General features: G+C 39.2%; 1 protein-coding gene across 43 annotated transcripts; it reads right to left on the bottom strand.

The window, feature by feature from the left end:
• Nucleotides 1-406: 406 nt before the first annotated feature.
• On the bottom strand, nucleotides 407-24,579 carry LOC135586980 (probable serine/threonine-protein phosphatase 2A regulatory subunit B'' subunit TON2). 43 transcript variants are annotated; one of them, XR_010496016.1, is made up of 9 exons: nucleotides 24,055-24,555; nucleotides 22,130-22,498; nucleotides 21,854-21,952; nucleotides 8,126-10,640; nucleotides 7,448-7,549; nucleotides 3,606-3,765; nucleotides 2,377-2,569; nucleotides 1,381-1,485; nucleotides 778-917 (listed from the first exon to the last, which is right to left on the bottom strand). XR_010496016.1 is itself a non-coding variant. In XM_065148683.1 (8 exons), exons 6-8 carry the CDS (start codon nucleotides 7,545-7,547, stop codon nucleotides 680-682), a joined length of 531 nt encoding a protein of 176 aa, XP_065004755.1. In that variant the 5' UTR covers nucleotides 7,548-7,549; nucleotides 8,002-8,064; nucleotides 8,126-10,640; nucleotides 21,854-21,952; nucleotides 22,130-22,498; nucleotides 24,055-24,354; the 3' UTR covers nucleotides 407-679. The 43 variants fall into 43 exon arrangements, 27 of the variants coding, with proteins under 27 accessions (XP_065004755.1, XP_065004757.1, XP_065004753.1 ...); XM_065148683.1 differs by lacking the exons at nucleotides 1,381-1,485; nucleotides 3,606-3,765 and adding an exon at nucleotides 8,002-8,064 and having other exon boundaries at nucleotides 407-917; nucleotides 24,055-24,354; XM_065148685.1 differs by lacking the exons at nucleotides 1,381-1,485; nucleotides 3,606-3,765 and having other exon boundaries at nucleotides 407-917; nucleotides 8,126-8,171; nucleotides 10,497-10,640; nucleotides 24,055-24,354.
• Nucleotides 24,580-25,533: the final 954 nt, after the last annotated feature.

The raw sequence follows: 25,533 nt of genomic DNA, 5'->3' as shown, positions 1-25,533 counted from the left end.
AAGAAACCAGACAAGTTTGAACCGTGCATAACCATACCTCAAACAAGGCACCACTGCAACAGCATACAGCCTACGAATTAAGATGGCATGTATATCTTGTTGGTATTACATGCCCCAGACAGCAAGATTTTGTCTTTTCAATGTCAAATCCAAGGAACCTGCATGTTTCAGCAATACCGACTGCCAGAGCATTAACATAGTGATCTGGGGCAGGAGATACCACAAACTGGTCTTTGGCACACATAGAAACTAGAAACAAAATCACAGAACAAGAAGAAAGCCTGTGGTTTTCAAACAATGTATCAAAAGCATGTCATCAAACAGCCAGTGGCAAGGTTTAATGTGACAAACGGGGAGCTCAGGAACAAAAACCAACCTCATCTTTGATCTAATGCAACGAAACAAAAAAGATAAACAGGAGCATATTTTTTTCACAACAGCCAAATGTCTGACACACTGTTATCTTTTTGTTTTTTGTTGTTTTCTGTATATGAGAAAAACACACAACAGCGAGCAGCAGTTTCCACTCGATAATGCTTCTGCAGGAATATGAAGTCAGAAACCACTATGAAAACAAATATTTTCAAGAAGAGCAGTGATTAACAATTGGCTCTTCATTAAAATTTAGATATTAGAATATGCCAGTTCAACTAGTTAGCCCAGATATGCTTCAAGCAAATCACTCTTCCTCTAGTTCTTCCTCTTCCTGCAGTAGGTTTTCCCTGTTGTCATGGGCCCAGAAACCACATACATCCATAAACATGCCAGCAACTGTACCACCTTGCTTGCAGGCAAGAAGATCAGCAAGTGTGATCCTAAGAGGGTCCACTGGTTTGACCATATCCCAGATTTCATCTCTTACATCTTCGATACACAGATCACAGTGACCGCCCTCAATCCACTTTTGATGCACATCTCTGGCACAGAGAACAAAAACAACACATGATAAGGGAGATACGTTTCAAAGTCAGCAAAGCAAAACAGGAAGAGGAAACACTATATAGAAACTCTACATTACCCATTTCTATTGCTCATGGCTAACATGTATGCCCTTCGATCGGGCAAGGACCTAAAATGATTATGTACCATTGTGCCAAACAAAATATTAGATAAAAGACGACATTTATGAGTCCTTTATTATAGATAATGGCAATTGGATTATCATTTATCTGTAAATAAATGATGTTTATATTGTAAATATTTATTTCACATGCAGGTAAAACATCCTCAAGTAGAGACATCTGTAGCATCTTATGCATCAGTCAATCTCTCTGGGTCAAAAAATTTGAAAAGCTCCTTATGATCATAAACATCATGAGGACAATTATAGATGAAAGATCAATAAAGTATCAACGACCAAGATGGCATGTAAGCTGTTACCCTTAGCTGTGCAATTCCAGTTGCCACTAATTGACTGTCCCTTCAGTTCTGAATCAGTTCAAATACTTGAGTTTGCACAGGTATGCAACATCTTGCATAAATAAACTAAAACAGACAAAGAAGCAATTTCAGTAGAACACGGTAAGATACCAAACTATATGAACATTCAGATGACTTGAGAGTTCAGTCTGTTCATATCATTGCACAATGAAATTGTACTCGTTGCAGGAAAAAAAATGTTAGTCAAGTATAAGCTGGACCTCAACCAAGCATGGGTGCTCTCATCCAATATCATATATATTTAGTACCTATACCACCCACGTGCAATCTAAATATTACACAGACACCTCATGATTCTCCTATGAAACCTGCTAGGCCTACACATGGTTTCAACTCTCATTTTGCACAATTGAGGTACTAAAGAGAACAGCTCCAAGTATACTAGGAGGGTCAGGAAAGCAACATGAGGACCACCTGCGTTCACAAATGTGCCAAAATACTTATCTAGTTGGAACTCACAAGTTTGATGTTATTCTTTCTTCTTTTCTTTAAAGGCAGATATGCCAAGGCCTCCTCAAAATCTAATTTCATTTAGTTGCATATCTCCAACGTAATATAGAATAGTACTTATTTGTATAATCACTTATGTCACTAAGGAAATGGTTTTCGCTGTAGTTTAGGTTTCATATTAATTAAAGCAATTCTCTATGTGACTATGGAAGTAGTACTTAGTGCTTTCTTTTTCTTCCATATAAATAAAGTTTATTACATAATAATGATGTTAATCTGTTTTAGTAGGCATAACAATCCCATAACAGGGTGAAACACCAAACTGTTGTTTCTTCAAGACCATTCTTTAGTCACCATTGTTGCTGCCATTTGGAGCAAAGATCATTGTTTTAACAATAACCATTGAAATCACAGAAATTTATATTATCATCAACTTCAAAAAAGCATAATAGTAATGTTACCATAGATATAAATGTCGAAAAAAACCTGAAGAGGGTATAAATTTCTGCTGTTGTAAGATAGCCTCGTCCTTGGAGATCAAGAGATTTGAATATGTATGTTAATCCTTCAGGAGTGACTTTGTTTTCCAGGGCCAAAACAAAATCCAGAAAGCTTTCAAAGTCCATTTCACGAGCATTACCCCCTCCAATTTTACTCCAACGTACATGCTCATCAAAAACTGTGTGCAGGAATGAACAAGAATACATTAGAAGATTTGAACCTAGATTTATGGTCATAGAGGAAAAGGAGATAATATGAGAGGTTACCATAGCCAAAAATATGACTTGTGGCGGCTATTCATAGCCATTTTTGTTGAATGAGATAAAACAGTTCTCATTCAAAATCTTGTAACGATGAATAAAGGTTCAAAATAATATATATTTGATCAGAAAGATGACTAAATTTTACGAAGGCTTTAAGATTCATGTCAAAGCAGCTGCAAGGAACTTTTTATAAGTGAATAATGGACACTGAGATTAACAAAAGGTAAAGATAGGTAGCATGTGAAGGATCGATAGAAAATTATGCCAAACAAATCCAATCTTCTTTAGTTTTGCATAATGTTGCACTATGCAATACTATGAGAGTTGAAAACAAATGAATAGGTTGTATCTGGCTACATACTTCGCACAACTATAACTATCCTTTCTCTAGGTTAGTGCAAAATATTACTTTTCCAAGTGACAAATATTTACTCTTGAAGCATATCAAATTTGACAACCTGTGAATCAAGAAGGAACACAACAAGCATACTGATAGATTTCAGGAATCTATCCAATACAACAACAAAACCCAAGTCCCAACAAGGAATCTATCCAATACCCCAAATAAATGGTGTAAGATCATCTCTTGCCATATTTTGGCCAAATGACTCCAATGTATTTTCAATTTTCTTCTCTTCTGAAATGATGTAAGTACAGCAAAAACAAGAAAAGAGAAAAAGCCTTGGTCTGGCTTCTAATACATTGCTCCAAACCACCAACAATATGAGAGGCCAAGTGTTGGTGGCGAGTGGGCAACAACATGGGGATGGCAGCAAGGTAAGTCTCCTCTAACTACCACAAACAGTCGGTGCCAACAATGGCTACAGTTCCAACTGTGATAAAGATGCCTGACACTACTAACTCTTTCTCATACTCCCTGATTCCTTTCTTTTCTCTCGTTCTTCCCTGACTGCATGCACTAAATTAGAAGATTGTTGGATCTGGACCAACCCTGAGCAGAGCTACCATCTCTTTCTTTTTGCCTTTGTTCCTAGCCTTTCCTTTTCTTTCTTGTATATCTTTTCCCAATTGTGGAGGGATGGGCTGCAATCTCCACTGTTGGCAAAAGATTCCTGACAAGGATCAGACCTTTCATTTGCGATTGGACAATCTGCATGAAATAACTGAGTCATTCTCTCGAGCATTTGACATTCATATACACCATTGCTTGAACATCAACGAGCTTCCTAGATACACCATGCATCAATCGTTGCTCAAGATAAAACAAAGTTGCAGCTCAAATTACCCGTGATTGTTGTACCGCCCAAAACGGTATGGTACAGGTGGTATGTACCATTCCAGGCATGGACCGATACACGAACCACCCCCTTTTCGGGTGGTCCGATTAAAATAGCAAACCAAACAAAAAGTGATGGGCCCCAATCCACTTCAGCATTAAAAAAGAAAAATAGGGCTTATGAATGCAATTGTGTATAATGTCACACTCTTCGGTGCTGCCTCTTCGCCATTGTGATGCTGCTGCTGCTTCTCAGGTATGTTGCCGCTGCACTTCTTCTCCTCTTTTTTCTTCTTCCACTTCCTGCTTCCTTCTTTCTTTCTCCTTCTTCCTCCTTTGTTCCTCTGTTGCCCCTTCCTCTTCACCCTCTTTTCTTCCTCGTCGAAACACTAGTATACACCAGCATACCATGTCGATACAACAGTACATACCATTCCAGCGGATTACCGAAATGCGTTTGGTACCCGAAAAGGCAAACCCTACAAATTACTAAGAAGTTTTTTCCTATGACTCTTGGGTATTAGAAAGGTAAGGGAGGACCAAATAAAATGTAAACGTGTTGAATAATTAAGGTTAAAATCAAGCAGCAGATTAACAGAATTCCAGCAAGTTCCTATGGTATTTGAACTATATGTGAGTGAGAACAATTTGTCAGCACTAAATCAAAAGGGCCCAAATCTATTTTAGTGCCTCTTAGTTGATGAGAAGGGTTTGGAGTTCTAAAAGAATATCATAATATTTAGCATATAGGATATAAAAGATTGAGTACATCAGAAATCAGTCTGAAAATTTCATGCTTGCAGTCCTACATCATGAGATATCTTATTTCATGAAAAATTGTATGTTTTTATTCTGTTATGCTTGCTTCTTTAGATATGGTTATTGTTATTATTCTCTGCAGCCTAGAAGTTGCTTTCTTTTTTGACAGCATTCATAGTTCACTATAGAAAGAACCCCAATTTTTATCAAGTAAATTATAGTGTGACCCATCAACAGGTTTTAAAATGCTTAATCATAATTGAAAGCAGGGGTTTAGATTATTTCATGAAAAATTGTATGTTTTTATTCTGTTATGCTTGCTTCTTTAGATATGGTTATTGTTATTATTCTCTGCAGCCTAGAAGTTGCTTTCTTTTTTGACAGCATTCATAGTTCACTATAGAAAGAACCCCAATTTTTATCAAGTAAATTATAGTGTGACCCATCAACAGGTTTTAAAATGCTTAATCATAATTGAAAGCAGGGGTTTAGATAGGTGCTCGGGTGAGGCAAGACGAGGCCTGAGCGCCTCCCAAATTGGCTAGGTGGCATGCTTTAGTGAAGTGCCACCTAGGCGCTCTCCTGAACCCAAGCACTGAGTGCCTCGAGTGAGTGCCCGATTGAAACAATGCAACCTTGGCGCCTCTTGGCACCTTGCGCATTTTAAATCACTGATTGAAAGCAAGTATAGATGATGATAAGACATCTTATAACTTTCATTGTACAGTAGTAGGTAACATCAGAATAGGTGTTTTTAATAGGCGCTCGAGTAAGGCGAGACGAGGCCTGAACGCCTCACATGACCTCCAAGCAATGTGATTCACTGAAGCGCCACCTAGGCACCGGGAGCCTCAGGCGAGCGCTCGAGTGACAGTGGCGTAGCATAAGAAATTAGAAAAGAAAGGGTGAGATTGGAAGAGAAAGGGACACTGACTTGAAGGCGAATACAATGGCATCGATCATTGCTCGACAGTAGAAAATCGATTTGTGCTCAGCGAAGGATGGGAGGGCAAAAGATGTGAACTTGTAAAAAGACAAAATGTTCGGGTTTTGGAGGTGGGATGGGAGGGCAAAAGACGCAATGGATGGGAGGGCAGAAGTGATCTTATTAGAAGACAAAAAGATAAGGTTTTGAGGGTGGCGGATGGGAGGGAGAAGACTCACTGGAAGACTAATCTCTCTCCTCTCTCTTTTCTCTTTCACAATATACCTTTTCTCACACCTAGGACTCTCTCTTTCTCTTTCACAATATACCTTTACTCATGCCCAAGGCAGTAAATACACTGCATCCCCATCTTTTGAATCTGATCCTGATCTAGCTTGATGGACGTGAGAAGCAATAAATAACACACTAAGTAGTAATAAGTGGTAATTAGTGCGTTGTGAAAAGCAATAAATAATGCACTACATAGCAATAAGTAGCACATTAAGTATTAAATTGTAATAAATAACACTCTTACTCTAATTCTTGCGTCAAGATGCCCATTGAGTCATCCATTTCTAGATTTAGGTCAAAAATCACCATATAAAATGGGATTAAGCTTAGATTATGAGACAACTTAGTCATAGCAGTCAAAGAATTACATCTCGTAATATATATTTCAAGTCAGCTATGTGATTTCAGTTTGATGTGGCATTTTTATTTTTCTGATCATATTTACTAATTATAATATATTTTTTATATTTTAATATTTTAGAATGTCTCACTTCGCTCAGACGAATGCCTTGCGCCTTGGGGGTTTTAAGGCCTTAGTACATTTTGACGTCTAGTGCTTTTTAAAATACTAATCAGAATTTTTAATAATGTTTGAACCTCGAGAACTATCACCATCAGCATGCTAATGTAAAATTAGTTAAAGTGAAATCTATGTTCAGTTACAGAAAATAAACCAATGACATGAACTTATAAACTAGATTGAGAAAAACATTTTGGCAGTTATTGTAATTTCGTCTGGTTTAGCTCGTATTGACCATTAATTACTCGCCCAAGCCCAACACCCCTATTTTGGGTGCTTTGATCTGATCCATTAAAAATGTAAAAACTTTGTTCAAACGAAACTTATGATTCTCTCTACTCGTGACTTTTCCCTCACCACGAACGGAACTTCATTGTCTGCCATCATCACCTGCTTTCCTGTTGCCCACTGTGCACCTCCGATATGGTTTTGCTACGCTTCCTCCTCTATCACTTCATCTTCTTCCTTCTTCTTCCTCTTTCTCCCATACTCCCACTACCTCCTCTTCTTCCTTCCTCTTCCTCCACCACCAACTTTTCTTCCTTCCTCTTCCTCATCGCCACCGCTTCTTCCTTCCTCTTCCTCCATTGCCTCTTCTTCTTTTCACTTTTTCCTCCTTCCTCCTACTCTTCCTCCACAGTCACCTCTTCCTTCCTCTTCTCCTTCTTCCTCTTCGAGTCTTCATTACAAACCGATGTATCATATACCAATACACTAATATTGGTTGGTATGTAGCGGTCTAGTCGAGGACCAATATAGTCCCCTAGAACGAAATTGCAAAGTAACTAGAGTAGGTTTGATTTAGTAAATTATGCCTTTGTTTCTTGATTGTATTCTACAAGTGGAATTAAAGAAATAATAAACACTAAAAACTTCTCTCTCTTTTTTTTTTGCATACACTTCACCAAAAAAACAATTCTTTAAAAAACTTTAAAAAGCATTTGAAGCAAGCTGGTAAAAGAGTACTGACTTTACAAAATTCGGTTCCTAGGTAATAACAAAAATGACAGTGGAAGAGATTAATGAGCTTACTCCTTGATGCTAGAAGCCTAGAACCTAACCTCTCTCAATAAAGATTTCTGTCAGTGTCCCATCTGCATATTCTTTGAGATCCTGCTTGCTTATTGTTCCATTATGGTCTTTATCTAGTGCAAGAAACATATCTGTGCAGTAGTAATACAGTCAGTGAAATCTTAAGAGAATATATCTCTCAAGTGCTGCATCCTTAACCAGAATAAATATCCAGCGGAACTCCAAAAAATACTAATTATAAAAAAATTGCATTGCAAGTAGCCATAGATACCCCTTACTCATTCCATTACCAGTTGCACTACAGCTTAAATAACTTGCATTAGTAGAGAACACTTGAAGGAAATACAACCATCAACAGACGCTGGTTATGACATTCATCAGGACCACTTATCATCTATGAAAATTTTATATAAATTTCTTCAAAGAGAACATACAACAAAAGGCATGAGAAGTGTTTTGTTTATGGGTTAAAAATTCATACAAATAGGACTTGTAATATTATGAAAAGATAATCTCCAGATTATGCTGCAATCTTAAGATGCCTAGTGTAGTCAAGTTAAAAAAACGAGCTGGTGATCCTTACCATCACATGAAAATGAACACCATATTCATCTAGAAATTTCTCATTTTCATCAAACAAAATCCACTGCCAACAAAGCTCAATTAGATCATAGTACTAACTACTAACAGCCAACAACCCGTAATACCTCAATCATTTGGGGTCGGCCACAGGGTCTTTTGCCGTCATTGAGTCTGCACAAAGTTAAATTAAGAACTGTTAAATATTTATCTAAATTTTCTAGTAACATTTTATTAGATCTCCCTCTATCTTTTCCTCACACCACTAACAGACATCTATAACTCAATAGATACAGACAAAACTGTTCCTTTTTTATCTCCTATAATAACTCACATTCTCGTCTCAAAGATACCAACTTCTTATATATTGTTTCTTAACTGCCTAACACATATCCATAATGCATCAATGGTCTAATAACTTCATTTAGATTTCATTTTAACCTGTTATGATCACACAAAACTTTTGATCTCTCTTTCTATTTGAACTACCTGATTTTTCCTCTATGAATAATATTTTCATCAATTTCTCCATCTTGTTGAATAACCAATACAAAATATGAAAAATTTTACTTATTGGAGCTTGTTATCGATCCAACTTATTTATGTCTTCTTCTCTTATATTACTAAATTTACGTCTCATATATTCTGTCTTAGTCATAATTTAAAATTTTTAGTTTATAAAGTTTGTCTCAATAACTCAAAATTTATAATTTCATTTAAGCTATCATCAACGAAAATGACATCTTCATATACCCTATATATGACTAATAAATTTGCCCATTACTAATATAAAAAGATAAGAACTTAATGATGATCCTTAATGTAATCTTATACACACTCCTAAAGTTCTAACACTAATGAATATACTCTCATACATATATCTTATAACATCAATATAGTTAGTGGACATATATTTCTTTTCCAAAAGAAACAATAATAAATCTCTAAGGCTCTCTTAATTTTTTTCTAAATCAATAAAAACCATAAGTCTAAAACCATATTGTTTTCCAAAATATTTGTTGACATCCAATCCTACCTTCAATCGCTCTTGCCTAAAAATTCATAGGGTGGGGTGACATGATCTTAGTTCCTCTGTAATTAGAACTATTTTGGATACCTTCCTTTATTTTATGAAATCAATCATAATGTATAAGCATAAATGCATGTCAGTCATTTGAAGGTTGAAAATGATGTGCACACTATGCTGATTTGGCAAGACATATAATGTTCAATTTCATCACTAGTTTTTTGCAGAAATCCCTGGATAAAGAAAGAAAGAATACCAGATCTGAAAAGTTGAATATTTAATATTAAATGGTTTAATATTCATTAAATATTTCTTTTACTACAGTCAGCAAGATAAATGAACATGAAAACCATGATAATTTAGAAATAAAGCATTTTGGTTGATGTCAATAAGCTTTCTACATAAAAATACAACAGTTTCATATGATATCAGCAATAATTTCATGATATAGATTTGACAACTACTATTGCAAATGCTTTATTAAGAAACAATTACCAAGTCATGCATCAAATACTAAGCTATTAAATTTTCTAACTATGCCTTTTTTATTATTTGTATCAGTAGTAAAAGATGAATAATAGGTGATATAGTTAGTCCCAAAGTTCTGTTAGGAATCATGGTACTGATCTCCTCTCAGGTCAAACCAGGTCCATATGGTCAAATTGACAAATGGCCCTATTTTGACCCTTTAAACCCTCCTGCCTCCCCCTTCTCACTCACTCTCATTCTCTCTGACTCAATTTTTCATCATTATAACGAAGAATTTTTATTTATTTATGGTTAGAAACACTTTATTATAATCTAAATATCACTTATGTACCAAGCAATTAGGGGGAAAAACCATAAACTATGGTTTTTTTAATTTTGGGCCCTTTTTTTATGTTTTTTTCCATAACACTGGTGTACCGACATATGGTACACCGCTACCAACAGGTATGTATCAGTCCAACCCATGACCGATATGGACACTCAGCACAAGACAGCATTCCTCTGTCAGAACCAATAGAAAGATTGAAGCTTGTAGTAAAGAGAAAATATCATAGACCAAATTTTATAGGATTTATATTACAACCTTCTTAATGAAACTGGAAGAAATATTTTGGACTGTAACTCATAACTACCAAAAACAATGTTGGAAAATCACTACTACCAACAAAAATGTTGAAAATTCCCATCATGGTTTATGATACTGACCAGACCAAGATAACCACCCAGAGTTTATTGGTCCAACTAAGCACCAGCAACCGGTACAATAATTTGGTACCCCCAATATCCAATTTTCATTATTTTTTCCAGTGATATCAAGCAATATATGCAGGCATACTGCCTATTATATTGGTACTTTACCAATCTGATCACATATCAAACATGCATAGGACAGGCATTTAACTCCATCAAAAAATTCAAAATTCAGTCAGTATTAAAAAAAAAAAGTTCAACAGTAAAAAAATGGATAATACTGTTCGCATCACATAAAGATAGAAAGGTAGGGTTGTTCTTCCAGATTCGTCCTTTTCAAACTTCATAAAGTTTGAAGGGCTAAAAAATCATCAACATTTTGGACCAATTGGCTCCATGCAAATAGAGGCAATCTGACAGAAATCTTCATAGTTCATCTGAAAATGGTTAAGAAGCCATATGAATTACCAAAAAAAATTACATAGATGTCAAAGTATCAAATCATATATAATTAGGTCAACAACATATAATTGACATTGTGCATCAATTAAAAGTAAAGAAATAGCATGTAATTGTCATGACCACTAAAGATATTGTTCCTTACTAAGCATCTTGCCCAAAATTTCACACGGTTACTATTGCCATCAACATAGTTCGCCTTATTGGTCTGTACCGATGTACCGACCAACCATCGATACAGTATATACCCCAATATGTCGACACAAGGTATGATGGTATGTGTCGACAAACTGGTATATACCGCCTATACCGATCCCCTATCAGACTGGTACATAATGCCTATATCGGACGGCCTGCCACGATACGACAAATCTTGGCCATCAACAAAGAGATGCAACAACCCATAATGCTAGGGTTGCAGATGAGATATTTGCTGATTGGCATAAAACATATCTGAATGTATAGGGTCAAGGACTTCAATTAGGACCTAGGTACAGCACCTCTTATCAGAGTCCATAAAGATATATCTTAGCCACCAAAATTGACTCCATTCGGCTACGTTTCATAACCTTTGTTCCCTATATTCTCTTTCTGATCCCTTCTTACCTTTTCAATCACAAGTATGTTGTTTCCAAAATATCAGTATCTATTTGTTATCTTAACCATTTTATTGAAACAATATGCTAACCAAAATGACTTTAATTTAAAAACCAATTATGGCATTCTATAAACCCTCTATCCCATGCAATCTGTCACGGACTTAGCTGGTTTTACCTAAGTCATGCGGCACCCTTGCGTGTCCGTCCGCAAAAGCCAACCTCCCCGAAACCTCCTATGGTCCCTTAGGACCTACAAAAGAGAAAAAGGTTAAAGAAAGTGCCTCACTCGAGATCCACAAGCAATCATTTCAAAAAACACTTCATAGCCAATGCAAATTACAAACAGAATTTTACAAGCTCTGAACGATCGCACAACAAAAGATCCAAAATGGTCCACTACAGATCGAAATCTCTCATAAGTGTCCACATGATACAACCTTTATTTACAAGCCTAAAATGACCACCAAACTGTTAGGACTCTAGCTTGGAGAGTCCTAATTGAGAGGGACATTCATGTAAAACTGTTAGGACTCTAGCTAGGAGAGTCCTAATTGAGAGGGACATTCTGTTAGGACTCTAACTAGGAGAGTCCTAATTGAGAGGGGCATTCATGTAGGAGGTTTTTTCTTAGAGAAGAATTAAGAGTTGTAAGGGAATAGGAGTCTTGAGTAGGAGTCCTATTAGGAGTTGGTTAGAAGTAAGAGTCTTAAGTAGGAGTCCTATTAGGAGTTAGGGTTTAGAAGCCCTATAAATAGCCATGTATTCCTTCTCTTTTCTTAAGCAATAGATGAATCTTTTCTACAGCCTTTGAGCAGCAATTTGGAGGGAGGAACCCCTATAGAGTTCCAAGGAGGCCGATCCCCTAAAGAGATCAACCCCAAGTTTAGAATCTACAAGGGTTCTAACACCTGGTATTAGAGCAGCGTTCTTGGCGTCTTGCTACCCTTCCACAGCCATCCATCAACCCTCCACAACCGCCCAAAGCAATTCCCACAATTGCTTAAGAGATCGTTGCCAAATTCCGCCGTCATCTCCACCACCATGGATCATCCTTTGATCTCCCCGTGAATTGCAATAGGTTTTGGTTTTCTACCTTACTACTGCTGCAATTTAGTTATCCTTATTTGAAAATCCCAAAAAAATTATTCCTATATTGCTGCATAAACTTTTCGTTATAAAGTTTTCATCTTTATGACGAAAGATACATTGCAGAATTCCAACCGTATAGCACCGTCTTTTTTATCTTGCTACTGTACTTTTTCTATCCAAATTTCTACGAAATTTTTATGACATCTTTGACATTTCCTAACAGTAGATTTCCTTTGGTTTTGTCAAAAAATTCTCAATATAAACCATTGATATTTTACGTCTAATCTGCTATACTTGAAAATATGCACTGTAAAATTCCAGTCGCATAGCACCATTTGTTTGATCTTGTTACTATACTTTTTCTATCCAAATTTTTACGAAATTTTTATGACATCTTTGACACTTCCTAACAGTGGATTTCCCTTTGGTTTAATCGAAAAATTCTCAATATAAACTACTGATCTTTTATGTCCAATCTGCTATACTTGAAAATCTATATTGCAGAAAATTTCAGCCGCATATTGTTGCCTTAACCCATCTATTTGCAATATTTTTTGAATGAAATTTCTTATACACTTCATAGATCATCTTGGCTTCCATCTAAGATTGATCTATTGAGAAATTCATCTCTAAAAACGATTTTGTGTTGCTGCAAATTTTCGTCGTAAACCGCTGAAATTTTTCGATGAGAATTTTGCAAGCGCAACTTGCACCAATTTCCTTGATGTTATACTGCCGAAATTCTCTTGATTAAATTAGACATCCTTGTTGTCATATAAACTGTGATTTTGCTATCAATTCCCTCCTCAATTCTCTCAAGTTTTTGGTAGAAATTACATCGAGAAACCATTGTTTCTTCGACGACAATTCTACTCTTACAAGGCAGCACATACTTGCTGCAACTTCCACTGATTTCTATCAAACCTTTGCTGCCATCTACCACAGATCCAAAACTTTCATCCATAGCCCTAAAACTCCACCAAACCACACCCTCAAACTGCACCCAAAACAGCCACAAAACAAGCCTAAATCGTAGCCTACATCCACCGATCCACCAATCCTTTCGACCATCACTTCTCTCAACTATACATGCCTTTAACCTGACAACAAAAGAGAGATCTTAACATCATAGATTTGGAGGCATATACTATGGCATCTAAGGAGGCAATCAATGCTAAATTCGAAGCCTTGGAGGCACGAATGGAGGATAAGATTCGGACGCTCTTTACCGAACTCAGATTGGGCTGACCACTAAGCCCGAAAAAATCATATCACGGAGAGAGCTTTGCCCAATCGCACCAGGCCCGAAGAGATGAGTTCCAAGGGAGGGGAGGCTCTATGACTGAACCCAACTATCCATGCATGAGAGTGGACTTCCCCAGATGGGAAGAAGGAGACCCGATTGGTTGGATCTCGCGAGTGGAGCGATATTTTCAGTACCACAAAACCGGGGATGCATCTATGGTGAAAATTGCAGCTATACATCTTGAAGGGGATGCTATACAGTGGTTTGACTAGTTTGAGCATACTTATGGAGTCCTTTCATGGCAACAATTCAAAGAAGGACTGCTGATCCGCTTCAGACCAACCAATTACGAGAATATTGATGGACAACTAGCAAAGATCCGACAAACTTCCACCATTCAAGAGTACCAAACCAGGTTTGAAAGGTTATCTAATCAAACTCATGATTGGTCTCAAAAACAGCTATTGAGGACCTTCATTGAGGGCTTGAAGCCGGAGATCCGAGGAGAAGTTAAAGCGCGACAACCGTATACGCTTATGGCAGCCATCTCTTTCGCACGACATCAAGAGGAGCAATTGAACCATGAAGCTCGGAGGACTAGGGTCGCTCCTCAACCAATAATATTGAAGCCCTCAGCCCCCCCTACTATTGACCAAGTCCCTACACCAAAGAGGTTAACAAGAGAAGAGCTTCGGGAGCGATATGCGAATGGGTTATGTTGGCATTGTGACGAGCCGTGGAGCCATGAGCATCGCTGTAGTAAAGGAGGACTTCTTATAATTGAACCGATAGAAGAAGAGGTCATTGAACATTTAGAAGAGAGCCTTGAACATGAAGAAAAAGATGCAAAAGAAGAGCCACAACCGACCGAAGTTACGGTACATACACTAGCTGGCTACTCAAACCCGCAAACGATGAAAGTTGGAGGCCTTCTCAAACAACAACCGATCACTGTTCTCATCAACACGGGCAGCACTAATAACTTCCTAAATAGTAAGGTTGCTGTCCATATGAACTTACCTATTGAGAATTGCAGCAGGTTTGTCGTTAAGGTCGCCAACGGACGGATTTTGAAGTGTGATCATAGGTGCCCGCAGATGAAACTATTGCTGCAGGACCAAGAGATAATTGCATATTTCTTCCTCCTCCCTCTTGATTATCATGAGGCCATACTCAAAATTAAATGGTTGATGACATTAGGTGATATTTCTTGAAATTTTATACAACTATTTATAAAATTTTACAGTAAGGAGAAACAGGTGATACTGCATGGGAAACGTGAGCGCGATGTAACGATGATTTGCACACAACAAATGGAGAAAGTTTTGCATAAAGCATGCAGGGGCTTTTTGGTATATAACTTGAGCAGCAAATTAAAGGAGAGCCAATAGAATTTGAAGATTCAAACCTATTTCCTTTGCTTGCTGAATTTTCAGATATATTTGACGAGCCGCACAACCTACCTCTTACTCGTCGGCATGATCATTGTATAATGATTTTTCCAGTCAAGTCTCCAGTAAATACTCAGCCATATCGGTATCCACATCTCCAGAATGATGAAATAGAAAGGATTTTAAAAGAGATGCTTGAAATAGGAGTTATTCGGCAAAGTTGCAACCTCTACTTTTCACCGGTGCTACTTGTACAAAAGAAAGACGGAACATGGCGAATATGCGTTGATTACCGAGCTCTCAATGGCACAACCATCAAGAACAAATACCTTATTCCAATAGCAGATGAATTGCTAGATGAAAGGGAGCACAAATCTTCATAAAGCTGGACCTTCGATCCAGGTATTATCAAATACGAGTGTATGAAGAAGTCATACCGAAAACCGCCTTTCGAACACACAACGACCACTACGAATTTTTACTTTCTTCAACAAAAGGTGAAATATCTTTGGCATATCATATCAGAGGAATGTGTGATGGTGGACCCCTTCAAAATTGAAGCAATGCAAAACTGGCCTACCCCGAGGAACATAAAATTGCTACATGACTTTTTGGGTTTAATAGGCTACTACCGTAAGTTCGTGAAAAACTATGGAAAGATCAGTGCACCACTTACTTCCTTACTGGAAAAAGATGTCTTCCAATGGTCGGACAGAGCCTCCACTGCCTTCGACAAACTTAAGGCAGCCATAACGACGATGCCGGTGCTAGCGCTACCAGATTTCAACCGACCCTTCATCATTAAGGCCGATGCATCTGGAGACAGAATGGGAGACGTTCTCATGCAAGATGGTCGACCACTCACATACATTAGCAAGACATTGTCTTCCCCCTATCAAAACATGTTAACATATGATAAGGAGATGCTCGCCATTGTGCACACAGCAACGAGGTGGAGATCGTACTTGATCAGGCGATACTTTCAAATCAAGACCGACCATAAAAGCCTAAAATATCTCTTGGAGCGGAAGATATCTTCCCCCGAGCAACAAAAATAGGTAACAAAACTTCTTGAATTTGATTATGAAATAACTTACAAAAGGTGGAAAGAGAATGTTGTTGCAGATGCGCTTTCGCAGCTACCTGAGCAAGCTGAATTTTCGATCGTTTTACTTCCAACCAGTGACTTCCTTGAGGATATTAAGATGGAATGGCAGGAAGATTCGGAGACCAGTAAAAAAAAAAAAAAAAAAATTAGAGGAAGCACCAAGCTCCGTGGCTCATTGCAATCGGGACTTAAAAGAATTATGCTATATGGGACGCATTGTGCTTGTGACAAATTCTACTTGCATCTTCAAGAGCAGATTTTGGACAAAGTTATTCCATATGCAGGGTACTAAATTGAAAAAGAGTACGACATATCACCCACAAACCAACAGCCAGACGGAAGTTTTAAATAGGTGCTTGGAGACAGCCCAAAGCCACCCACCAAATATGACTACCCAAATAAAACTCCAGACCCAGCCAAGTGCCATTATTGATCGACAGATCGTGACTCGACGACGACGACCCACTAATGAAATACTAATACAGTGGGCGAACCTACCAATAGAAGATGTCACTTAGGAGAACTATGACGACTTGAAGATCAAATTTCCAGAATTCACGAATCATCAGCCTCGAGGACAAAGCTGATTTGACGAGGGCGGGTCTGTTAGGACTCTAGCTTGGAGAGTCCTAATTGAGAGGGACATTCATGTAAAATTGTTAGGACTCTAGCTAGGAGAGTCCTAATTAAGAGGGACATTCTGTTAGGACTCTAGCTAGGAGAGTCCTAATTGAGAGGAGCATTCATGTAGGAGGTTTTTTCTTAGAGAAGAATTAGGAGTTGTAAGGGAATAGGAGTCTTGAGTAGGAGTCCTATTAGGAGTTGGTTAGAAGTAAGAGTCTTAAGTAGGAGTCCTATTAGGAGTTAGGGTTTAGAAGCCCTATAAATAGCCATGTATTCCTTCTCTTTTCTTAAGCAATAGATGAATCTTTTCTGCAGCCTTTGAACAGCAACTTGGAGGGAGGAACCCCTATAGAGTTCCAAGGAGGCCGATCTCCTAAAGAGATCAACCCAAAGTTTAGAATCTGTAAGGGTTCTAACACAAACCCAACTAAATTGGGGTTGTTAAGCCTTCGACCGTCCCTCAACATGCTGTGCAAAGCATGAACAAACCAAATACAGGGACATACATGAGCATTGCATTAAACACCTTGTTTATAGTTTTGTCTGTGACATTCTCCCCCACTTATTCCTTCGGCGTCCTCGTAGAAGCCTTTACCGACACTGCAACTCCTCGCCTTTGTTGAGTCTTCAATCTTCTACTTCAACTGCAATACACCTCTTGGCTCCCAACTGCTCTTCGCTATTGTTGTTGAGTAGTCGAACTTTTGATCCGCCATGCTGCTTTAACTCGCCAATGACTCTGACTCTAGTGTGGGGTTGGCTGAGTTGTGTTGATCCCTGTTGGTTCCTGCAGATCCTTCAAATGAAGGAAAAGACCAACCTTACTATGCGCTAGTCTCTCAAATACCTCATGCTGCTTGAACTAGGTGGATGCTTATTGGAGCTTTAATAAGCATCGTCTCGCAAACTTTTGAAGTTTTTGGGTCGTTCCTCTACAAAATTTGTCCATCGACTCTTCTTTCACTTAGTTGTCACTTCCAAGTAGGTTCGCATCACTTCCGCTTTCGATTGGTATTCTATTGGGAAATGAAGTGGATAATCTACTCTCAGTAGCACTAATCACCATTGGTGAGAATTTGACAACTATTGTTTTCCATTTGGTTTCTTCGAAGAGTCTTTGAACATGTGCAAAACTCCTCTGCTAGATAGATAAGAGAATTGAGGTACTCGGTTTCGCTCATTCTCTTAAGAGTTGAGAAGACAAATGTTACTTGACTTCGCCCACCTCCTCAAGTGTTGTACTCCATGCATCGAGCTGGTTACTGGCCTTTGCTTGCTCTTTGCTCACACTTATGAAGCACTTGAAGTATTTGCACTCCTTGCGTTGAGTTAGCTACTATGATTCACCTTCTCAATGCCATCGAGCTTCTGAAATACAGGAAGTTTTCACTCCAACTTGGAGTAAGTCTTTAATAGTTTTGGTCGCCTTTGGGATTGTACCGTCTTCTCCATCAACCCTGTCGCCTACTCCACAGAGTAGCAAAGGTACAGCACCTCGTACTGCCTGCTTAGTTCCTTGGTCGTGCACTCTTGCACGACCCGAAGTCCTTCACTTTCGGCTATCTTGATGAGAAGCTCATTGCACCGGTCTTGCAAAGTTCCCTAGCCTCTGCCCTTCAGCCTTGTCTCGGTACTTGGAGTTTGCCTCTGTATTCTACACCTCCTCGGCCCCTTTGACGACCAAGCGCTCTCCCATCATAAGAGCAAGGGATCGATGACTTCACGGAAGTCCCGCCTCTGCGGTACCATGGCGTTGTCATGCCCATGGCCCTACTATCCGTCGGCTCACATCTACATCTCTTTCTTCACGATCGGTAGATCTGCCTCTGTGGCACTGTGGCACTCCTCCGAGTCTACCTTCATTCTAACCGATGCTTGGTTTTGGGTAGCTAAGTCCCTCGGGACTCGTCGTCGCTTCCTTGCCCCTTTCGACCCCTTGCTTCAACACCTCTGTGTTCTCTAAGCAGTTCCCCTTGGTCGATAAAAAGGACAGACTGCAACTACCATGCATGGTCTCTGCCATCATATTGCAAGGTTCACACCGATTCTATTCTCCTTAGCTTCCTTGGTAGCAACGTTCGCTTACTCGGCCTCATCCTCTGACTTACCAGGCTCCCTTAAGCGAATATAAGCTCTTGGGCAGTCCAACTCTCCAACCGCTCCGATCATACCTCTACATGATCAAGTCCCTCCCATGGGACTCACTAGTACTTGCATTCGAACTTTTCTCTCGGTATTACACAGCCCTCATATGCTGATGACCAAGGCTTTCATCCGATGCAAAATTCGATACACGCACGGAAGACCCACCTCTGCTGTACCATGGCCTTCACTCCTTGAATCCATAGTCATTCTTGCCGTCATGTTGTTCACCGAAGTGGAGCTCCCAATAGCTCCTGGTCATACCTTCGTATGATATAGTCCCTCACGGGACAAGATTTGTGTGTATCGCATTGCCATGAACTGTTCCACCACAATCCGCTGCACCATGTCACCTCCTGGTGACATCTTCATTGCATTCTGATCCTTGTGGGATGAACTCAGGTTGTGATCCCTCCATGTGTGGCCTCTGCCAACACATCGCAAGGTCTCTTCCACCTTCGATCGTGTTTGCTCCTTTGGCAATCGACCTTCGTCCACCCGCTCTCGGGTCACACCTAGACGAAGTACAGCTCTAGGACAGTCCGTCGCTTAGAAGCTCTCGAAGTCCACCGACTTCGCTGAAATTGGTGCACCATTGTCTGGATCCTGGGCCTCTGCCCCTACCAGCACAATCCCTGTTGTGCAATGCTTCCTTTATGACAACTTGAATGGCAGCACTGTGGCATATTCTTCAAGAGTACCCGCCTCTGCATCCTCTTGCCTCGTGCCAAGGCCTTCTGAACCCAACTTCGCCTCCGCAAGTTGAGACGCCTCAGTTCCTCTATCAAATGCTCCTCCGAGATAAGGTACATGTGCCTCGAAGCTCGCTTCATCTTTGGCACCATGCATGATGAGTCTGCTCCATCAGAATGAAGGACCCATGGAACGACATGATCTCGCTCTTACCTCTGCAAGAGTTCATGTTCTTGACCTCTATCCAAGGAAAGCTCTATGCTTCCGCTCCATATTCCATCTTCTATGCTGGCTCCTTTCATGCGGCTTGGGTACTTCGCCAAGTTACACCCAAGTTGCTCCACTCCTCGTTTGGCATTGAGTTGATGGTGGCCCTCGTGCCCACCATTCCACGGGTCAGCCCTTCGTTGAGTCCGATCTCCATATCGACTCCAAGTGTGCCTTCATTTGTGTTGCCTTGCATCGCTCCCCCACTTGATCTCACAATGCATCCCTCAATGCATTATCTCAAGCGAGCTCATGCAACGACTCCTCGCCGCTCGCTCGGTCCGTTGAGCTTTGTGAAGTTGTTTTTTAGGTACTCCTCATCTGCATGTGCAATCTATTACACATGATTCTCCCTTTGGAGAGCCAGGACTTATCCCCCCTGGATATCTATCCCATTGTAGCAACTTCTCTCTTCGCTTCCTTTTCTCTGAAAGTTTCGGAGACCACCATCCCCTTAGACTACTACGCCTTGCTAAACAAACTATGCATTGTTCTGCCTCCCGCAAACGCACTTGCAAGATTGCGACTCCACGTCAATACAGCCCCCGCTGCACCCCTCAACGCCTAGCAACATGTTGAACTCGCTGCACACTTCAGCCTCCTATGGGCGTATCCTTCTCATGCTAAAGAGAGTTTCAATGCTCCATGGCACCGAGTTTTGGTCGCCTTGGGATGGCCATGAACACTCCATCGTTTGCATACAAGTCTTTGCATGAGTACCGAATTCTTCGAGTTAGTAATTGCCCTCACCTCTGTGAGCTTTGCACAACTCTTTCGGTCGCTGAACAACCCATTCCACCTTACATTGTCTCATCCTTTACCAAGCGTCTCGCTTGCCTTGAGCACCATCAAGTATGGTTGTCAACGTTGAGTCGTAACTCAAACTCAACCATCCCAACCTTTGTGCGCTACGTATTCTTCTCAGTTTGCTTGTCCTCGTGTTGCCTCTTGCGCGAAGGGTTGACCATTCCTCTGAATGTCAATCTCAGATGCTCACTCCTCTGAGTGACTCCTTTTTTTCTTACATCTCCATGCTCGTTTTCCCCCCAAACGGTCGTGCATGCTGGCTGCCCTCAACGCAGCCCTACTAGGTCCCCCACATTTGCATGCCAAGTGTTTCTATGAGTGCTTGTCCCACTCTGATACCATCTGTCACGGACTTAGCTGGTTTTGCCTAAGTCGTACGACACCCTTGCGTGTCCGTCCGCAAAGGCCAGCCTCCCCGAAACCTCCTATGGTCCCTTAGGACCTACAAAAAAGAAAACGGGTTAGAAAAAGCGCCTCACTCGGGATCCACAAGCAATCATTCCAGAAAACACTTCATAATCAATGCAAATTACAAACAAACTTTTACAAGCTTTGAATGATCGCACAATAAAGGATCAAAAATGGTCCACTACAAACCGAAATCTACTACAAGTGTCCACATGACACAACCTTTATTTATAAGCCTAAAATGGCCACCAAACCTAACTAAATTGGGGCTGTTAAGCCTTCGACCGTCCCTCTACATGCTGTGCAAAGCATAAACAAACCAAAAGACACGGACATACATAAGCATTACATTAAACACCCTGTTTACAGTTTTGTCCATGACAAATCATTCATCAAATAGTATGAAAGCACATTACGAAAACGATTAAAAAGTATTGTGCTTCTACCTATATTTCTACAGAAGGATTGACACATATGGTCTGTAGGAGGCAAGCTGGCAGGCCAATACTCTATGTTGGTATGTTAAGAATAATTTCGTATACAGCTGAAAACAAAAAATTATTGTGTTGGTATAAGGCAGTATGATGAAAATGACACATACCAGTTTATCTTCTAATGACCAATACTAATACTTGATTGGACTGGTAAATACCAATCCATACCGACCAATACAGTTGAGGTTTGAAGCCTTGCTGACTTATATGCAACAGTTAAGGTGATGTGCACAGATATCAATTGCCAAATATGACATGATGGGGTCTATGAAAATGTACAAATATAGAAATTGCCATTGCTCTAGGAATACATATATCTCTACCTTTTCATCTCCAATAGAATCATCAATAACACAATTTTCCCTCAAGCAAACCCATATTGCATCTAGATCATCAGCATTTAGTAAAAGTACGGACTGCTTCTGCAGGTTGAAGGGGAAAAAAATGTAAAGTACGCACACACAGGAACTGGTACACAGTTGTCAAAACCATCAATGAGGTGGTCAGCCTTGTGCTTTAATACCAGATCTTAGGAGACAACACAACAATAAAAGTCCTAATTCTAATAGTTAAAGCAACCAATGATCTTTCTGGCCTACCTTCATAAACCGGTGCTTCGCCAATCTTTGAACCCTATGACTGATTGATCCTTCTTCAGGCTTCTGCTTCACAAAGCAATATATTATGGAAACAGATCTGAAAAGATTGTATGAAAAGAAATTATATTTGTATGTAAGGAACACAAAGCACACGTAAAGCAACTTTCAAGCAAAAGAAACATCTTTCAGCAAGCATGTCTGAATGCTCGTCTGCACATTCTTGAATATATTGATAGAACTGCATAGGAGACCACAAAAAACTATCCAATTGACATTGCTTCTTGTAGTAGCTAGGGACTGAGCCAGCTTGAGCATTTCTCTGTTGTCGTTCCTTGAAAATCTCAAGCAAAATCCTTTTTGTTTCAAGCTCTGAAAATTAAAATGTTTATTTAGGAAAATTCTTAAATTATGTGCTTCAAATACAGGAAAAAAACTAAAAGAATATAGACAAGCCATGAAGATAGTTTCTGCACTAACGGTTTCAAAAAACCTAGATAGGCGAAACATATAGCTACGAAGTGGACTGGAATCTACGAACTATATTTCCATTGTTTGGGAGTCTCTGATCCTTAAAGTTCAGAATATGACAAGGGTACATAAACTGGCATCTACTTTCTTCATCCTTACAATGAAAATTTCAATATTTATTGTTACTTAGATCATTACTAAATCAGGAACTCTGAGACTTCATCAATATTTAGAACCATTTTCTTGTCCCCTTCCTTTGGAGGAAAGAAATCTACATATACAGCCTTGAGATTCATCCAAGTATGCATTATGCAAGATAATCAGATTTCTTAAAATTATGGAAAAAAAAATTATGACAGTTGCACAAGTAATTTTCTTAGTCATGTGATAAGACCCTAAAGTCTTATCGTAAAAAAAGAAGAAGAGAAAGGGGATGATCACTTCGAGGGGATCGGCCCTCCTTGATCGCTTCGAGAGGATCGGCCTCCTAGGGTTTGTCAAAAGACAGAATAATATTTTTCATAGATGATCGAAAAGAAGCAGTTACATCCCTATTTATAGAGTTCCGACTTTGGCTAAATTAAACAGACTTAATAAATATGCAGAAAATAAAAAGAAAGCACAGAAAATAAAAGGAAAATTAAAAGGATCCTAACATCATGGTAACTTATACTTATCAAACTAGCCAAAAAGAAATTACATGATAGCCGAAACTTAGGTAAATGGATTTCAGTACAATCTTATCCACAACAGTTAAGCTAATTCACCAGTGCTCCTCTCCTCTGACCTAGTGTGTACACATGTCCTAAATTTAGTCACTTATGTAGCAAAACAAGCCCTGCTTCAGAATATAGATGAGCCAATAAATCATTTGTGTAACAAAACGAACCCTGCTTCAGAAAGAGTGGACACTAAAAGTTGATTCTGAAACCCCAGCGTTCGTGGACTCTCCCTGTGTTTTGGTGACACACAAGTGCAAGATTCCATAACTGGTCAGAAGGCAGAATAGAAGCTATCGGCTTGCAATTAACATTCCTATTCCTCTAAAAAATGCAAATTAAACTGCCGTAAGTTCGTCAAGCATCTACTCGTGACCAGTTGCAACTGTACTTTGGGTGACTTACCTCAAGTTATATCTTACGCCAATTTTCCAGATTCCTTAAAACTGTATGGTTCATCATAATATCCTCGACTATCACACATCTTGATTCTAATGCCATCATATCTATCTGAAGACTTTACGGAGAAAGCCAAAACATAAATTAACTTGGTCACAACCTAATTTACACCAACCTTTCGTTTGTGATCTACGTTGACGAAAGGGCACGAATATTCATCAAAATTGAGCCGGTATGTAACCAGAACAGATGATCAGTACTCCATAACTCGGTTTCCAACAAAATAATAACGTTCAATTTCCAGCAAACAGGAAAACCCTATCTAAGAAAAAGAATTACCAAGTGCAAGACAGACGGAAGTGAGGGAAGGGAACGGAGCCGGTGCCGGTGCCGGATCCGACGTACCGGCGGAGATTCCGGACCCAGGGCATGGAGGACGCGGCGGGGATCTTCATGGGCGCGCCCCGCCTTTTCCGTCGCTGGAGACGTTGTACATCGCCGCAACCGATCGAGTGTCGCCAAAGGGGAGGGGCGCGTGCCCTAGTCGTTGTACCCACAGGACATTGACCGACGGAAGCGGTTGCTCTTTCGACTGGTTCAAGGTGACCTCCTCCCTAAAGAGAGAGGGCAAAAAAAAACAAAAAAGTGGCAAGAGCTGCTCTTTTTAATTTTGATTTTTTGATTTTTTTTGATTTTTTTTATTTTTTATTTTTATTTTTATCTTAAATTTAATCTTAATTTTAGTTTTAGGTAGATTTTCTGAAAAATTTTTACAGCGCACCTCAACTTCAACATATTTTATAATCGGGTTTCTATGTGTGAAACGAGTTTTGATATTTGACGAACACTTAGAAATCACGCATGAGGGAACTAGTAGAGTCAAGACTCGAAAGTTAATATTTTATTGCATGATTTTGAGCTTTTTCGAATGCAATCAAGCGAGACTATAGGCGATATGTACACCCATTTCACGGATATCGTCAATAATATAAGAGTTATTGGTAAATCTTTTTTTGAATTTTGATCTCGTAAGCAAGATCTTAAGATCCCTTCCAAAAAGATGGGATCCTAAAATAACCGCAATACAAGAGATAAAAAATTTAAATAATTTTTTATTAGAAGAATTAATCGGGTCATTAATAACCTATGAAATGATACTTTTGAAACATTTTAAACCCGATGAGCACTTGAACCACCTTCTAAAGAATAGGAAGGATTTGGAACTTCGGACAAATGAATACCACTTAAGCGATGACTCAAGTGATGAGGATAATGATGAACTTGAACTTCGAACACTAAATCTTAATAAGTTTAGATTGGGAGGAAGAGGCCAAAGAAGAGGAAGGCAACCAAGGATGAATCAAGAACTTCCAAAGGTGAAACGGCGAATTGGGCTTTGACGGAGTTCGACTACAAGGTAAGTAACTCAACTCTCTTGAATTATTTTGAAATTACTTAAAGTTTTTCATGAGTGCTTATTTTAGATAGTAGGAATAGGAAATAAAAAAATTATTTTTCAAAAATTATATCATGTTTTTCTTTTTAGCATCTTTGAAAAATTAAAAATTTGATCATGAAAAGTATATTGCTAAGGTTTCATGCATGTTATGTTTTGAAATGTTGAATGATGTATGCAACATTAGGGATGATAATTATATGATATGTGATAATGCTTAGGATTAATCCATGCATGTGTATCTTGATGATTTTATGTCATGCATGAGTTTTTGAAGTAAATGTTGATTTGAAACTCTCATTTTAGATTAACATGTTTTTGGTCTAATCATTTTTATGACAAATTAAGATGACATTCTCATG

Source organism: Musa acuminata, chromosome BXJ3-4, assembly GCF_036884655.1.
Source record: "Musa acuminata AAA Group cultivar baxijiao chromosome BXJ3-4, Cavendish_Baxijiao_AAA, whole genome shotgun sequence".
Classification (NCBI taxonomy): domain Eukaryota; kingdom Viridiplantae; phylum Streptophyta; class Magnoliopsida; order Zingiberales; family Musaceae; genus Musa; species Musa acuminata.
The sequence above is the reverse complement of the archived record's forward strand: the minus strand, read 5'-3'. Positions and strand labels throughout refer to the sequence as shown.

Excerpts from the sequence above, each read along its gene's own strand:
- LOC135586980 (XM_065148681.1), bottom strand. The coding sequence starts at position 7,547 with ATGTTTCTTGCACTAGATAAAGACCATAATGGAACAATAAGCAAGCAG. Across the intron at positions 2,570-7,447 it reads AGAAATCTTTATTGAGAGAG|TTTTTGATGAGCATGTACGT; the intron begins GTTAGGTTCTAG and ends TCCTGCACACAG. Across the intron at positions 918-2,376 it reads GAAATTTATACCCTCTTCAG|AGATGTGCATCAAAAGTGGA; the intron begins GTTTTTTTCGAC and ends TCTCTGTGCCAG.